The 17,997-nt window shown below is 41.8% G+C and overlaps 1 protein-coding gene across 1 annotated transcript in view; it reads right to left on the bottom strand.

The window, feature by feature from the left end:
* Fam189a1 (family with sequence similarity 189 member A1) overlaps positions 1-17,997 on the bottom strand; it is a 385,760-nt gene that overhangs the window by 195,640 nt on the left and 172,123 nt on the right. Inside the window, exon 2 of the mRNA XM_028776704.1 lies at positions 16,990-17,046. Coding sequence (XP_028632537.1) covers positions 16,990-17,046 — 57 coding nt within the window. The remainder of the gene's footprint in view (positions 1-16,989; positions 17,047-17,997) is intronic.

Below are 17,997 nucleotides of genomic sequence, written 5' to 3'. Positions count from 1 at the left end.
ACCAATATAAACACGAATACTCAGTGTAGAGGGTGGTTCTGACACTTTGATTGGGAATCTGTGTTTACTGGCGCTGAAGATCGTTGCCCCCTATTGGTTTTTGGTCTATCAATAAAGATGCCATCAGCCAATGGCTAAGCAGAGGGTGGGATGCATGGTAGGATGCAGAGAGAATTGAGAGGACTGGAGAGAGAAGAAAGGGATGCAGGAGCAACAGGAAAAAGGCCAACCAGCCAAGCAAGTTTTCAGGGAAGTGGCCTCTGGGGTAACAGGAAGATTTAGAAGTGCCCAGTCATTGAGTTAGCCATGACATTTAAAAAAATAACTTGTGTGTGTGTGTGTGTGTGTGTTTTCTATTCGCAGATCTGAGATAGTGCCTGGGCAGGTGCACACGAGCCAAGAACACAAAACAGAGTAGACAAAACTACCTGCTACATCTCAGGATATGAGACCTCATTCCAGGGCTCCTGAGTTCCCAGAGGGCCCATCTCTTCAGCACTGTTTCTATGGAGGTCTTCACCTATGTTTTGGTGGGAATGGTTTAACATTCTCCAACAGGGCCATGGAAATAATCAATTCTTTCTGGGAACGTTCTCGACAGCACTTAGAAGCAACAATTAAGAAAAGCCTATTACAACTGTTTCCGTGTGAATTTGAAGATTATGCATCTAACTCATTGTGATGTGGAATGTATAATTACCTTATCGAGAACCTCTGTCAACCTTGTAAATAATCTGCTCCTCGTCTCTTGCCAAAAGTTAAGTATTAGTACATTTCTAACTAAAAACATGCCTGGTGGATCAAAATAAAACAGCTTATACTTCTCACTAAAGTCATTTAAGAAACTCTAGATCATAGTCAGCTTCACTAAAAAGAAGTGCTTTCCCATGGCAACTTTTAATTGCATGCAGTGTCTTAGTTTTTTTTGCTTCGTTTTTCCTGTCATTACTGTGATGAGGTATCCGAGCCAAAGAAACTGAAAGAAGAAAAGGATATTTTACCTCAGGAGCTTCCAATCAGAAGAGGGATAAAATGGACGTATGCATACTAGTGCTCAGCTCAATTTCCCCACTTTTATACAGTCCAAGGAAAGCTGCCTAAGGAATGGTGCTACCAACAGTGGACAGATATTCCCACCTCAATTAGCACAGACAAGACATGCCTAGGGACCCATCTCTTAGGGAATTCCAATGTCTTTAACTCTGTCAATCAACACTCATCATCACACACAATCTTGAATGGCCTGCCTAAATCTGTTTTCTAGCTAGATATCCTTTCCTTGTTAACATGTCTTACTGCTAGCAATTTAAAGGGAACAGGGACCGAAGCAATAGCTCAGTGGCCAAAAGCACTTGCTATGCAAGCATGAAGACTTGAGTTTATATCCCCAGCACCTACATAAAAACTTTAACAAGTATGCATGCGCCTGTAGCCCTGGCACTGTGAAGAATGGAGACAAGAAGATTGCTAGGACACACTGGCTCTCAGTCTAGCTCCATACTCAGTAAGAGACTCCATCTCATGGGAGGAAGGTTACAGTAAGTGATGGAGCTTTTTGTTCTTCTATGCCTCTGGACACACAGGTGTACGCATTACACACACCACATACATGAAATACACACAAACAGGAAGTGAACACACATGCGTATGCATCACACACACCACATATATGAAACACACACAAACAGGATGCACTCAGATCTGCTTTCATAAGCAACATGAGCATTTTAGATACTTAAAGAGCTTTGCTTGAAAAGTAAAATTCCTTACAGCTTCAAAGACCTGTATGAGTAAGTATATGTACACCTTATTTCCGTCTCTCCAAAAATTAACCCATGAAGATTCATCTTTAATGTGACCAAGCAAAATATACTCTCTTAAGAAGAGGTTCTGCTCTTTCCTGACTATAAGAAACTCCCAAAGTGGATTCATAATGAATTTCCTGAATAACGACTTCAAACAGATTTACATTAAATATATTAACCTTTAACTCACCTATATTTTAATAGCATATTAAAGTTATATTTGAGATCAATTCATGGCTTAGAAAGAAAGCCCCACAGGCTTTCTAGAACTCATATTAAAGGTTAAAGTGATTCATAATTTTTTTCCCCACAGAATCTGGTCAGACGTATGACTTTGTAGTATGACTAGGGTTGAATTTCTGATGGGCACAGCAGGAATCATTTCTGTTGGTACAGAAATTCAAAGGCACTTTTGGAAAGAAGATAATGTATGCAGCTCAGAGTTTTAAGCCTTCTTATGTTAAAAAATGATCAGCATAGCAATGGAGAGAGAGAAATATAAGAACGCTAATTCTGGATGAAGTTCATCCATCATGCACCTCCCATTCCTTGGCATTTGTGTGTTTTGTTAAATACTGCAGCTGCAGAAAACAAAAGCAACAGAATCCAGCTGAATAGAGGGACAGGCAAAGCCATTTCTCTTCATCTGTGGTTTCTAATAAACTCCAGATCATGACAAGAACTAGTCACTTGTGGTTATTCACAAATACATAAGGTTGTTTTTCCCAATCTAGTGATCTACTGCTTCCATTCCAGGATGACACTAGCAAGCTGTAGTGACTTAAACGAATCTAGTCAGTGTGTGTAACAGTACTCAGATAGCTGATGTCTCTTTGTGCCACACAGGTAGGTTTATCAGGGACAGAATGTAACCTTGAGCCTAAGAATTATCTCAACACTTGCCTGAATTAATGTAAAACTCTGCAAATTATGTTGGTGGCAACCAACAGCTGCCTGATTTGACTTAAGCCCCACTCAACCAGAGGGAAATCACGCCTAGTACTGAAAACCTAGCCAGATTCCCAGGGCTAGTGAGCTCATGCACCTTAGGAAAAAAATCTATTACTGCCACTTTGCTAGCCTGGTATAATTCCTTACTCCAATTCTAAATCCTATGCTCATACCACAGATAAGTATAGCTGCTACCTTTCATAAAAGAAGCCTGTTTCTGTAGCAAATGAAAACCAGAAAGCCACACCTGGACATGATGCTAGAGATTAACAGATCACAGAAAGCTTAGGACCAACAGATACATCTATATCACGGCTCTAGCATCTAAGGCTTTGAGAACATCATGGAGGGGGGAGGGGCAGAAAGATGATAAGAGCTAGAACTCAAGAAGCCTGCTGTGAAACAGGTTCTGCTAGAAATGCCTGCACAGAAAAGATCTGAACAATGGCAGGACCGATGGACTTGTTAATGTGGAGGGGGGACAATTTCTTAGGATTCAGCCCCTAGAAAAAAAAACTATAGAGAGTTAATGACTTCTGGGAAAATGAGAACCAGCTTATCCCAAGGATGAGCCCCCTTGTAGGTTGTCTAATGTAAAGTGGTCAGCCTTGAAACCATATGTACACACACACACACACACACACACACATATGTGCCAAAAAATAGTCAAAGAAAAAGAGGCTATCAGCTTGAGTGGGAGAAATGGGAAGGGTTTGAGCGAAGGTTGCTGGGAGGGGCTGGAGGTAGGGGGAAGAGAGGGAAAACTGTTTCAATTAAAAGAATCTTTTAAAAAAGAGAGAGAAAAGAAAGATAAGCAGGAAAAATGAAAACCCTCTCTCTATGTGATAGCTCCTAATCAAAACAAAAACTGAAAGAATCCTTGGCCCCACATGTATTTTTCAAGTCTGATATGGTACGGCCTCAGTCTGAGCTAGGGTCTGAATTATACCTTAGTGAGCTAGTAAAAGGAGAGAAACTTTTGGCTACATTGGGGACTGATGATTTTAAACCAGTTTGCACTGGCTGGAACCACACCTACATCTACCTGCTGTATACCTGTCCCATGACTCAGTTTCTCCTTGGGTGGGACAACAGGGGTACCTCACTGGGTACCGTGAGAACTAAACGGGAGTAGTATGTGAACTGGTCTCAGCCCACGCCCTGTGGCACGCCCACCTTGTTACAGCAGTCACACTGAAGAGATGAGATCCTGTGGCTGTGGGTTCTGCCCATTCAACTCCCCTGCGGTACAACTGTACCCACAGCCTTCCCGCATCCATCTGGAATGCAGAAACAGCTGATGTAGGAGCTACCAACTGATCCTGAATTTTCCTTATTATTAGTCATTTCAAATAAACTGCATGCATCCTAGTTTGGGTGTATATCTTTGCAATGTCTATAATTTAAAGCATCTTCACAAATTTTATTTTTATAATTAAGGTCCATAACAAAATTGAGCAGGGGGACCTGAAACTTCCCCTCTATTACCTCTCTCATCAAATGCACAGCTCCCCCTGCTACCAACATCCCCCATCAGGAAGGCACATTAGTTATAATCGGGAATCCCACTGATTCATCATTAAGACTCCAGATCTAGGCCTTATGTTGGGAGCCATTCTTGGTGTTAAGAATTCTGCGGCTCAGACACGTGTGTGATGGTGTGTGTTCACATTTACAGTAGCAACAAAAGCATTTCACTGCCTTCAGACACTGTTTTGCCTAGTTATCTCTTTTCTGTAAATACTGATTATTGACCTTCTCCACTCCTCGGAACTTCCATCTTTTGATCTTCTCCACAAAGTGACTTTTACTAAGGTGTGCAGTCTTTCCTGGATGGCTCCTTTCCTTTGGTGATAAGCATTTCAGGTTTTTCCTGTCTTTTCCCGGCTTGATGGGTCATTTCTTTTAGCACCGAGTGCCACCTCTCTGTATGCACCTGCTAATTTATCCATCCTACTGAAGGATAGAAGGGACTGAACTTTTAACCTGCCATCTGAGACTCTGATTTTTAAACACCTTAAGAACACCAGAGAACTTTCAGTATTTCTGAAAGCCACTATGATGTGTCTTTCTCCTACAGAAGACCATAGAAAAATAGTGTATAAATGGTGCTTCTAACATGTTCACAACATAGACACTTGATGTTATGGTCTCCCACACCTTCCTGACTACTGTCAGCTTTGTTGACCATTTCTACGTAAGATACAGGAGCCAGAATCCTAGCACCTACCAGCAGCCCCCAAGCTTGGAGGCCTACAGTAAATTCCAGCATTCATTCTAAAATTCTGAATGAATGCTATTGGTACTTCTTAGGGACATGGTAGCTTAGGAGCCATTGAGGAATTCTTCAGTGACTTCTGGGCCTCCTGGGCTTGCTTGGTTAATCATGATTAATACACAGAATGAGTTCTTTAAACTGGGGTGTTCTAATTGTATTTATTAAGGTCTAATTTACAGAAAAGAAAATTTAATTATTTTAATTGAACAGTTAGTGAATCTTAACAAACACAGATAGCTATGTTAATGCCACCAGAATGAAAGCATAGAATGGTCCAGAGAACCCACAAGTTCCCCCGTGCCCCTTTGGTGTCAGTCTCTTCCCAGCCCTAAAGCCCTAGGTAAGTAGCAACTACTGTCCATCACCAGAATCCTGACAACATGGTCTTTCCTGTTTGGTCTCCTTTCCCTCTCTCTTTTCTCCTTTCTTTTCTTTCTGTCTTTCTTTGAAAGTGACCCACTGCACAACCCAGGCTGACCTTGATATTGCAATCTCCCAAGAACTAGGATGACATGCATGTGCTATCACAACAGGTCTGGCTTCTTTAGCCTAATTCTTTCGGGATTCATCCATGTTGCGTATAGCAGCACAGCGACCTCTTCAACCTCAGCAGTGTTCTATCAGAACCTAGAGAAATCAAACAAGTACTGATACGGAAGCCTCATCTTTATTGGCTAGCCTCCTAGTTCGGCAGGTGCTATGCATACTACCAAAAGGGGAAAAGTCATCAATCTAATGCAGGTGTGACCCCTATATGTACTAAAGTAACAACTGACCTGGAAGGACATGCCAACTGGTGCAACAGAGGCTGGGATGTCATGAAAGCAATCGCGCACTTTCTGATGGAATTTAAGGTCTCCTTCACAGGATTGATCCCATACCTGTTACTGTCACTGGGCCAAGAACCTACAGTTGGATGAGTCACAGGTCCTAGGAGACAACCTGCTGATACTGTTCTGCTAAATGGGTGTAGGACTAAAACAACCCCTATTGACCTGGAGTATGCCCATTGATAGAGACGTTTCTCAGCCTGAATCAGAAGCTTCTATTTGCAATAGATGATGATAAACACAGACACCCACAACTAGTCAAGGTATCGAGAGTAAGAAACTGCAGAATGCCCATCTATAAATGAAATATATATGTGTATGTGAGATATATATATATATATATATATATACCTTTCCTCTATGTAATAGTTCCTAATCAAAACAAAAACTGAAAGAATCCTTGGTTCCACATTTACTTTTCAAGTCTGATATGATATATATATATATACATATATATATGTATATATATATACACACACACATATATGTATGTATACATAAACACATACACATACACACATACATACATTCCCTCCTCCAAAGTCTCAGGAATCACTGTGAAGAGGAGTCCAAAGGAACACAAGAGCCAGAGGTGGTGGATGACTACAGGGAAGTACTGTTTTGCTGCAGATACCAACTCACACCAGATGTGACAGGATGTGCAACCTCTATAAGCTCAAGCCAGACAAAGTCCCAGAATTAAAGAGGGTAGGGTATGAAGCCCCACCCATAACCAAGATTTGTCCCAGCATTAAAGAGGGGAGGGGATGAAGCCTCACCCCTAGCCAAGAAGCTATTGGCAAATCTTAGCTGCTGGGAGTAGGATGGTCAGTGTTCTCTAAAGTGTAGACCTTGATGAATTGACCGAACTGCAGTAGAAGCCCACACATCCAAACTTTTTGAACAATACAAAAAGGCCTTGATGTGGGTGTCAGGGACCATAGACACAGCACTATGTGGGAAGGGACAGAGGGTGAATCTGGGAAGAATTGGGGAGGGAAGGGGAATATAATCAAACATTGTAGGAGAGTCTCAAAGAACTATTTTTAAGACATAAAAAATACAATGTAACAAAAATTGCTACATGTGCTACATTCAAATACTCCAAGAGGATAAAGAACTGTGTTCAACATGTTCCCATTGACGCCCTAGAACAACAGGTGGGACTTACTAGGGGCTACAAGAGAACAGAACTCTATGCAGTAAGAGAATGACCTTTCCAGATGTTCCATCCACTGGTGAACCTGACATACTTCGCTTCTCACCTCACTAACTGACAGCTCCGAAAGGGCGGCAAAATGGCAATGTGAAAACTCATTGCTGCATAAAAGGAAGTAAATTCCCAGACACGTTCCCAGGATGAATTTGCTGGGAACTCTAGAAGGGATCCAGAACCTGTCAGGCAACTTTGAGATTCCTTTTTCAAAGTAATCAGCTGAATTTTGGGTTGGAAAAGTGAACTTTCTGGTTCTATGGCTTGCCCTCCTCCATCCCCCTCCTCCATCCCCCTCCTCCATCCCCCTCCTCCATCCCCTACCCCATATCGCAAATCTTCAGTTCACACTCTTGGGACAAGTCTACAAGCCACCTGAAGGAAGAAGGCAACTACAGCCTGCTTTCAGAGCCACTCCCAAATAGCTGCTCCCACATGGCCACTACAGGAGCCATCTGAAGGCCATTCTCAATGGTGATCTGTACTTGACCTTACTTGGAACCCACCCAGTAATGAAAAGTCTGACCCGTGAGGGAGAACTGTCACATACATTTATAAGCAAGTATTTTCATACTGTAGTTGCCTACATAGTAGATAATATCCATGGCAGAATCTGTAAGCTCTAGGTCCTTTCTATGTCTGTCCCAGTTCCCAAATAATGACAATGAAGCTTATTTATTTATGAATTAATGCTTAGGCCTTATGCTAGGCTTGTTCCCTCAGCTAGCTCGTAACTCAGTTAACCTGTTTATAGTATTCTATGTCTGCCACATAGCTAGTTACTTTTCCTAAGTTTCATACCTCCAACTTCCTCTAGCAACTCTCCTGTGCCTGACTCTTTTTTGCCTGAGTTCCTATCTCTTCCCGGAAGTCCCACCTTCTACTTCCTGCCTTTGCTATAGGTAATCAGCTTTTTATTAAGCCAATCAAAAGGTGAAAGAGGGAGTGTTTACAAAATATGATGTATCATATGAATAACAATACCAAAGTCCAGTCTGCATTCAACTCTCTGTTGGCACAGAAATCAGCATCTGAATAATACAAAGACAATCCATACACAGTACACAATAATATTATCCCAACAAGATTAGAAGAGACCATTCAAAAAGACTTTTAGTAAAAGCCAGGGAATAAAATGACCATTAGTTTTTGAAAAGCCCCATCATACTTCTGGGCACACAGTATGGAACCTGGATACATAGAGATATGTATATGCCTCTGATGGATTTGAGAGTGCTCTGAACTATAGCCTCTAAGGCTAAGGTTTATATAAGCAGAAACTAAACACTAAGGCAGATTGTCAACTGCTGGATATTATATCCAAAGCATGTCCCAGTAGATACACACAGGCCTTCAGCAAAGACTAGGCCCTGATTGCACATGTTTAAGGGGATTATTGCCCTACCATGATTAGCTAACTACCAGCTTTACTAAACAGACACTTCAGTAGCATGTATGACAAGGAATCCTTCTCTGCAGAATTAGTTAAGAAGTCACTAAACAAGTGACAAAAGCTATAGTAAACAGTATCAACAATAAAATATGGTGAGGGGTAAATTTAATTGCCATAGGTGACATGTTGTATTCTTGAAAATGTCTGGTTTGCAACAGGGAGTTATGAAGACATGAAAAGATATCACAAGCATGTTACAGTGGGAAAAGCAGACAGTGTAAACAGTCCCAGAGGAAGGCCAGATGGTGAGCTTAACAACTCAGCTCAGCTCTTCCAAATACACTGAAAAGACCTAAAGGAAATCTTTTTTTTTTTTTTAAATCTTGTTTTAAAAACTAAAGAGGAAAAACCCCAGTCGATGATGTCTAAGTAGAAAAAAGGCAAAAACCAAAAAAGGCAGAGGTTAGAAGAAAGTATCAACCACAACTTATAGAGCTGAAGAGAATAGAACTCCAAAGAAAAATATCTTCTGAGAAGTTAAACAGCAGGACTGGGTAGACCTGAGAGGCAGGCTAATTGACATCATAGCATCTTACAGACAAGGAAGCAAAGAACAAAGAAAAACAACAGACTTTAATCGAGTGGTTCTTAGTCTGTCGGTTGTAACCCCTTTGATAAACTTCTAGCCAGTAAAATATCTATAATACAATTCATAGCAGTAGCAAAATTACAGTTAGGAAGTAGCAATGGAAATAATTTTATTGTAGAGGTCACCACAACATGAGGAACTGAAGTGAGGAGTCACAGCTTCAGGAAGGTTGAGTACTCAACATCTGCCTTAAACAATACACAGGCTACCTCCAAAGAAGCTAAAACACATAAGACAAGAGTATAGGGAGTGAAGGGGAGAAAAAAGAAACAAAGGTTAGAAAAACATTTTTAGAAACTATCTCCCAAACATCTCAAATTTGATAAAAGACATGTATCTCAAGTAGGTCAAACTCAAAAGGACTGATGCCTGGACATATCTTAGGTCAACTCTCAAAAGCTAAAGTCAAAGAGAAATCAAAGAAACAAGAACAAGTAAGTGTTACTCACAAAGGATCCCCAAAAGATCAATAGCTGGTCTCTCACAAATCACACATGAAAAAGGGCAGCCAGGGCATTTTCAAGACCATAAAATACAAGAGAGAGAGGAAAAACCTATGAATCAAGAATTCTATATATAGCAGAAGCATTCTTTTAAAACGAAGAAAGAATTTTTAACCATTCCAAGATAAAAACTAAGAGAATTTGTTATGAGACATATCCTATAAGAAAAAAGAGAAAAGGATAGCACCACACAGCAACATAACTCTTCTTCTCCTATCTGATTGAAAGGACAACCAAGTAAATCAAGAACGGCAAGGTTGGAGTGAGAGGCACACAACATGCAAAGATTTAATTTGTATGGAACCAGCATAAAGAAGGCCTGAAGTCACAGAGGGCCAGCTTTTGTATAGCATTGACATTAAGTTAGTATTCATCTGAAACAGTTTACTACATATTATGATGTTCATCTTGTTACCTAGGATAATAACTAGGAAATCAACACAAAATATATTCTTAAAATAAAAGAATTAAAGTAGTATGCTAGAAGATGTCTTTTTAACACAAAAGAAGGCGACAACAGAGAAATAGACAAACAGTTTAATAGACAAGGCACTTAGAAAGCATGGAGTTTGAGTCAGGATCCTTCCTTATTAGAATGTAGGTTAAGGTGGAAAAATACATTCAATTATGGGGTACATACTGGCAACATATATTTCTAATATACAACCCAAGTACATGATGTTTATGAAACTCTTTTTATATTCATTGACACAGAGAAAAACAGCAGAGATGGAACATGATTTACTGCAAAAGTGTTTCTTTGCAAAAGAGTTGGCTTAGTCACCATGAATATAGATAAAATGGTCTCCTACACCTAAAAGACACCCAAGTCTTACTCACAAACAGTATCCTGAACAACTTAATGAACAGCCCTATACTGAAATAAAAACGTGTGGTTTGCCTAGGTTTGTAAAAACCCGAGGAACAAATGAACCCTTGGAAAGGTGTTCGGGTCTCATTCTTGCTACACACAAGAAGGATCTAGTGAGTTTAAAAAGTATTAGTAAATGAGTCCTATAAATAGAAATTCAGAGCAGTGTAGAGTAGCGTTGGCTAATATGCCCAGGTGTTCTAATGTACAGCCAGGAAGCAGAAACACTGAGAGGTGGGATCACAGGCCCAGAAGCATATTCCCTGGGTTTATATCCGAGCCCCTTCTAGCTTCACAACTATATATATGACTAGATCTAGCTATACTGACACCATTGAGGGGGGCCCAAGAAATAACTGATGAATATTAACAGTTAATATTTTCATCATCATAGCCATCATCCACCCATGATGAGCACAGTTCCAAATCACTCTAAACCTTCAAAGGGGACCATGATGGTAGGGACCAAAAGAGAAGGCAGCTTTGCCTGACAGAAAATAAGCTCGGCCGTGGCATCATGAGGTTACATTAGCCCCAAGAACACCTAAAGCAGATGATGTAGTCATTGTTGGTTTTGACATTCACAGATCCCCAAGATTGACTCCTCATCCTGGGTCAGGCTGATTACAATGTAGTTTAATGGGAGAGACTATGAATTCAACTTAACCTTCCCATCCACCAAATAATCCTAAGAAAGCCATCAGCCTACTGTGTGCATTTATCACTCATACATTAGCCCTTCTTCAGGGAATAGAAAAGGGTCAGCGAGATTGCTGGCATGGAGACAATAGGCATGAGAAGGAAGAGGCTGGGAAGGACAGGCTACAAACAGACCTGTGGGTTGTGGGTGCGAGTTTCATAAAACGTGAATGATGCCATGAAAAGGAAAGTCATCCCAGAAGAACAGGAAGTTCTTAGCAAGTTGCATAGCTATCTGTCAAAATGAAATGTTCAACATTGGGGTTAACCAGTAGAATGGATGTAGTTGAAGCCCAAATCAGCTGTCTGAGAAATAAAAGAGAGGAAATATACTTAGAAAGAAAAAGACTAGAAAAATTTAAAGATCCTAGAAGGTCAATTTAGCTGGCGAAATGTCCACTTGGAATTCAAGAAACAAAGACAAAGAAAAGATAATGTTTTAAAATTGCAGTAAAATGTCTTTTGAATTATCTAACAAACAAACAATCAGAATGAGTCTAAGTCTCGGCAGCGTGTGGTACCAGATCTGAGGTCAATATATTAATAACTTTTCAGGGAATTGTAACAGAAAATGTCTTTCAATATTATAGTAATCATTTGTCCAGAAACTCATTGATAAAATCAACCATGATGAAAATAAAGGCATGGTCATTAGGGAACTTTATACATTTATTCTAAATTTTATTAAAGAGAAAATTGCACAGAAGTAGCCAAAAAGATTATTCACAAAACAAAAGCATGACTTGTTAGAAAGGCTGTCTTATTAACATGGATGGCACTGGCTTCAGGAGGGGCTGATGGATTCATTAAGTAGCACAGGTATCAGTAAAGACTCACATCCAGCAGTGGGAAGGGGAAACTCTTCACCCAGGAGAGGAAACCTTAACATTCAAAAACTGTTAGGACAGTGACTACCCATCCTTGGCTACATGAAGAAACATATATAGCCTGGGGTATATAAAACTTTGCCATATAGATTTAAAAAGTAATAATAATAATAATAATAATAATAATAATAAAAAAACCTAACAGGGCTGGAGAGGCAGCTCAGCAAGAGAAGGTGCATGCTGCCAAGCCTGAGGCCCTGAGTTTGAGGGCCCACATGGTAGGAGGAGAGAACTGACTCCTGAGGTGCTTCTGACCTCCTAACTTGTGGTGTGACACATGCACATACACCTGTACATGCACAGGCACAGACTGACAGACAGACAGACAGACAGACAGACAGACAGATAAAACATGTCTCATTAAAAATTAAAAGACAGCAGCATTATACAATATTACTCATTTAAAACTAAAAGGCATCCATATATTAAGAAGTCCCACAAACAATGAAATAGTCTCATGAAAATAAAAGCAGCAATCACAGAGGATCTAGCCAAAAAACAAACAGATATCACAAAAGGCAACCCCTAATCTCTATGGTAACATATCACTATAGACCAGGGCTCTTTAAAATAGATTCATGGTGATTTGCAATACATGAGATAACCTATAACTTGTTATGTATAAAAATAGTCCAATCTTGTGGATAGTTTCTTCTGGGGAGAAAGATGAAGGGTTTGCTTTATTTTTAAATTTTAATTTTTTCATGTAATAACTTCTTTTTTTTTTTTTTTTTTTTTTTGGTTTTTCGAGACAGGGTCTCTGTGTAGTCCTGGCTGCCCTGGAACTCACTCTGTAGACCAGGCTGGCCTCGAACTCAGAAATCCACCTGCCTCTGCCTCCCAAGTGCTGGGATTAAAGGCGTGCGCCACCACTGCCCGGCATGTAATAACTTCTTAATAGTATTACAATTACTACAAATAAGATAGGGAGGCAGGATTCAACTCATTGCTAGTTTACATGTTATCTTTTTAATTATGTGTCTGTGATTGCACACAAGAGTGTTGCCATTAGGATCACGAATGTCACAGGGTGCATCTCTGAGTTCTTTTGACAAGTTCTCTAATTAGAGCTGTGTGGTCTGGGTACTAACTTGGGATTAGTTTTCTGCAAAGAGAACAAGTCCCTCAATCACAGGAGATACTTCATATGACAAATGACACCAAGTAGGAAAAAACCCTTACCTTGTTGTCACTGATTTCACTGGTTTTCAGCATCTGAAAAGGCTCTCATACAGTACCACACCTTACAGCCCACAGAACAGGTGTGTGTGCGCGTGTGCACACAGACACACAAACACACACATGTGTGCACACACATCTCCACACACATGCGCCTTTTCCTTCTACTGATCTCTTTCAAATCATGCTCACAGAGTCTTCTTCCCCAAGAGCTGGTCAGATGCCTGCTGTCTCTTCCTCTCCTTCCTAACAGAGCCTTCTTCCTCCAGTGTGTCACCAGCTTTGTGTTAGATGTCTTGACTCTGCTGGCCAAACCACAGTCCATGTAGAGGCTCAGAATCATGCAAAGGGACAGACACACCCAGCTAGTAAACAACTCACGTATGAGAGTCTCTGGAGGTACCTACCATCAGTAGGGTCTCCTACAGACATCTTACCACCCTGAGGCCCACTTCCCTTCACAGAAGTCAACTCACTGTGGTGGTCGCCACAGAGAAGAGGCCAGCGATCTCCCTGGGAATGAGAAGGCCAACTGAACAAATATTAAAGTAGCAAAAATGAGACCCTAGGGATGAGTAGGAAAGACAAAGATTGAGAGGAAAAGGACGTGAGGATAGCTCCTCAGAATCTGGGCTGGGTGTGGCAGTATGCAAGTGAAAGAATATGCAGATAGAGGAGAGCCAGCAGGCAGAGGGAATACCCATGAGGCCCGTGGTAGGTTGGGTGGGTAAAGGGAGGACTTTGGAGTCAAGGACTTGAGTTCAAGTATAAGGTAGTTTTGTTAACTCCTGGAGGCTGCCTCTTCTCTTCTGAAATACAAAACTGACTCTTGCCTATATACCAGGAGAAGTGTATACATTACACTTGACCAATGGTCACCATTGTTACCCATAGTATGTCACTGGAATTTCTACAGATAGATCATTTGAGGCCATTCATCTAAGAATCCTGGGTGACAGCTACTTTCATGTGTCAACATAGCAAGCACATAATTCCCAGCCAGATACTCGGCGGGACACTACTTTGGATGTTGCTATGATGTTTTAAAGATGAAACAAACATTTAAGTCAATAATCTTTGAACAAAGAAGATGCCTTGCTTAATATGGTAGGGCTTCAGCCAATCAGATGAAGGGCCTATGAGAAGAAAGGATGACTTTCTCTAAAGAAAAGGGACCGGGCCCTCAGACTCAAGGGACACTTAATCTCCCCTGAGGTTCTAGCATGCATGCGGAGGCTGTAGATGTTGGCCTTGTTAACAATCCCATGAGATTCTATAAAGTAAATACCCTAATAGATGAGCAGGCAGAGATAAGTTAGCTACATCCTGTTTGCTGTATCTTTTGGGAATCCCTGACTGACACACAGATATGTAGGTATATAGAGTTTGGTCTTTGTACCCACATATTCTGCACAGACAAAAGACCATTCTTATAGGAGAGATAACTAACTACCCATCAAAACTTCCCTCCCTCCACAATGTGCTGCTGCCTCTGAGAAATGTCTGTCCAGGAAGGCAGCATCTGCAAGCCTCCTATGGAGCAAGAATAACCTGGTGACAAGTTCTTACCAGGAGATGTACACATGATGTCCATCACTGGTAGGCCCAAGAGACCCATCCTCACCTCCTATGTGTCCTCACCCAATCCCAGAGAAACCACAAGCATAGGGAATGTTAAGACCCATGATCTCTGAAACCCTCTGAGGAAAAAGTATCTGCTGAGGGCAGTGTCTACACTGAAGAGCCAATGGGAGTAAATTTGCGCTGCATTGAGCCACTAAAAATCTGAGGTTTGGCACAGTGGCTAGCATCTCCCTAGTGAAGCCCTTCATCCTCCAGCTGGGGCCTGGGAAGAAATCAATCAAGGCAAGGTGAAAGTGAGCACCTTCCAGAGAGCAGCTGGTCCTACACCAATTACCCAGCAGGACTTGGGAACAAGCACTTGGAACACTGCCTCGGCAGGCCCAGATGCTGCCATTCCCTCCTTGCATGAGGCTCCAAAAACTCTCCCTCGGCTTTCCCAGGATACACTTGGGCCACATCCGTAAGGCATTTCTCAGGCACCTGAATCCCGGCCACCATGTGAGGATCTTCAACTTGAGGCTAGGACAGGAAGTGGGTGGCGGGCTATATCTTTCTACATGTATCCTAAGGAACACAGTTTCCTTTTATTAGGCATCATACATCTTAATCTGTCTGTCCTATGGGGGTATTGAGGAGGAATGGAACAGACTGTCCCTGCATTGCTAAGGACAGCTCAGAAGTTATGGCTGGTCCCCAGCCAGTGTGTGTACTGCCAACCTTTTCTGCACAGAGCCAGCTTCTTGATCCCTGTGCTAGAGTTGTCATAAGGTCATCCAACCAAAAGAGGGAAGAATTGGAAGCTTGGATATAGAGGATACAGAAGAAGCAAGAAAGACCAGATGTTTGTTGTTGTTGTGGTGGTTGAACTATGGGTGGAGGGCACATCAGGATTCACTATGCCACCCCCCCTCCACTTTTCTGCACATTTGAATTTTTCTAGGTTAGAAAATACTAAGGCAATCTGTCCTGTGGACTGAACTATACAGGAGGAGGCTCACTATCTCCCTTGACACTGTTTCAGGATATCACAGTCACATTCCTGAAGGAAGTATCTTCCACAAACACATTTGTTTTCCCCCCTATTTCCATTAATATTTAGAATGCATCATTATCTCCGAGTCCTATCCCTTAAAACAAGATTTTAAATAATTGATTAATACAAAAGGAGAACACAACCACACTGCCTTGTTCAGTGCCCGTCAAAGTTCTTCTGGTCCTGACACAGACATATCAATATATTAATGCACCTACAGAGAAGACCAAGCTACAGATCAATACACACAGAGATGCATGGGGTACTTCTCAGAGGGAAACCCATCATCCTTCCCAACCCCTGGTGTGGTTCACACCTCCATTCCCTGCCCAGTAATGATTCTACTGAAGATTTCTTTACCCATGCTGTTTATAAAGTGTACACACACACACACACACACACACACACACACACACACACCTCCAATCAGTACTGACAGTTAACTACAATCTTTACCCTTCTCTCTCGGTTCTCCAGCAATGATATTCTTACTCTAATTCTGGAGAGGTCCTTGGCTTCTAACTCTCTGGCCTCTGGGCATCTGAGTCTAATTCTTCCAAAGGTCCCTAGAGCCATATACTTGGCTTCCATCTCCAACACACACACACACACACACACACACACACACACACACACACCCCAAACCTAATTCTAATTCTAATTCAGTTTCTTGAACTCTGATAGAATGTGTGCTGTTCTATGCTTCTATGTAAATATTTTCACACACAAACACACACACACACCACACACCACACACACCCACACACCCACACACACACACACACACACACAGATCTTAGTGTCTGGAAAAAGTCTCAGCATCCAGACTTTCAAAATGGCTTTGTTTTCTATATGTCCTCAAAGGATGTCACTAAAGCAAAGCAAACATAAAGAATGTAAGAGGATGGTCTTAGGAATCACTCAAGGGGCATGCTGGGAAGTACAACATGCCAATGTGCAACAGTACTTGAGAGTCAGCCTATCAGCACACAGCAGACACCATGCCCCACCTCCTGCCAACAGCTGAACGCTGTCAGCTACTACCTCTGCTAATCTCAATGCTCTGCAGGTAAAGCACTGTCCAAGGTTACCTGGGCTTCCAGGTGCCACTTACCACAAGCGAGAGAGGCCTCTTCCAGGAGACAACACCAATGAGTCCAGACAGCAGCACCTGGGAAGAAGGAGAGCAGATAGAGGGAGGTGAGAGGGACACTTGGAAATCTCTCAGACCAACTTCAACCTGTTCCACCCAGGGAAGGGCATGCAAAATCCGTACAGTACAAGAGACAAAGCTACTCCCCACCCACCATCCAGAGTCAGCCTCCACAACTTAACAGAAACGCTGCTTCTCCAGGTCACAGAGAGGTCACCAAATGCTACAAGACAATATTCTACACTGCTGATCACAGAACTATCCACCAAGCAGATCCCTTCTGTCCAGACTCAACAGTTCTGATCACTTTCTGTTCTTCCCATTTCCCAAGCTGCTCTTTTCAGCCTCTTTTTAGAGTCCTAAAGCCCATCCCAGGTTCTCAAGGCCTTTGTCTCCTCTTCCTATGCCAATGTGAAACTAGCTATTATGTGGCCCTTAGAACCTTTCTGTGTTGATGTCTCTTTAGAATTTCAAATTTCCATAATAATGCTCATCTTTCCTGGTTGAACACGCCTAAATCTCATCCCTCACCAACCCACCCTTGCATCCAAATAGATCCAGGGCAGGAGGCTCAGGCTTGCTGTGCGAGACAATTATTCAGGAGGCCTTATCAGAGATAAGCTTTTTGGATATGAGATCCTGAAAAGATGGATCACACCCGCATGCGACTGAGGGCTTGGGTCATGTACCCAAGGACTCAACTGGATGATGCCTTGGATGACTTTCTCCTGGGATTCCACAAGGGCCAGCCAGACCTGTGAAGATCATGCTACTGACATAGCTACAAAGTCTGCTTGGTCATTGTCCTAGTTATTGTTCTGTTGCTCTGAATAGACATCATGACTAAAATGACTCTTATTAACTGGAGACTTGATTGCAGGTTTAGAAGGTTAGTCCATGATCACCATGATGAGAAGACAGGCACGGGGCTAGAACAATTAGCTGAGAGCTTTCCTAATCCACAGGCAG

Source organism: Grammomys surdaster, unplaced genomic scaffold, assembly GCF_004785775.1.
Source record: "Grammomys surdaster isolate TR1022 unplaced genomic scaffold, NIH_TR_1.0 271, whole genome shotgun sequence".
Classification (NCBI taxonomy): domain Eukaryota; kingdom Metazoa; phylum Chordata; class Mammalia; order Rodentia; family Muridae; genus Grammomys; species Grammomys surdaster.
This window is presented reverse-complemented; position numbering and strand designations above follow the sequence as displayed.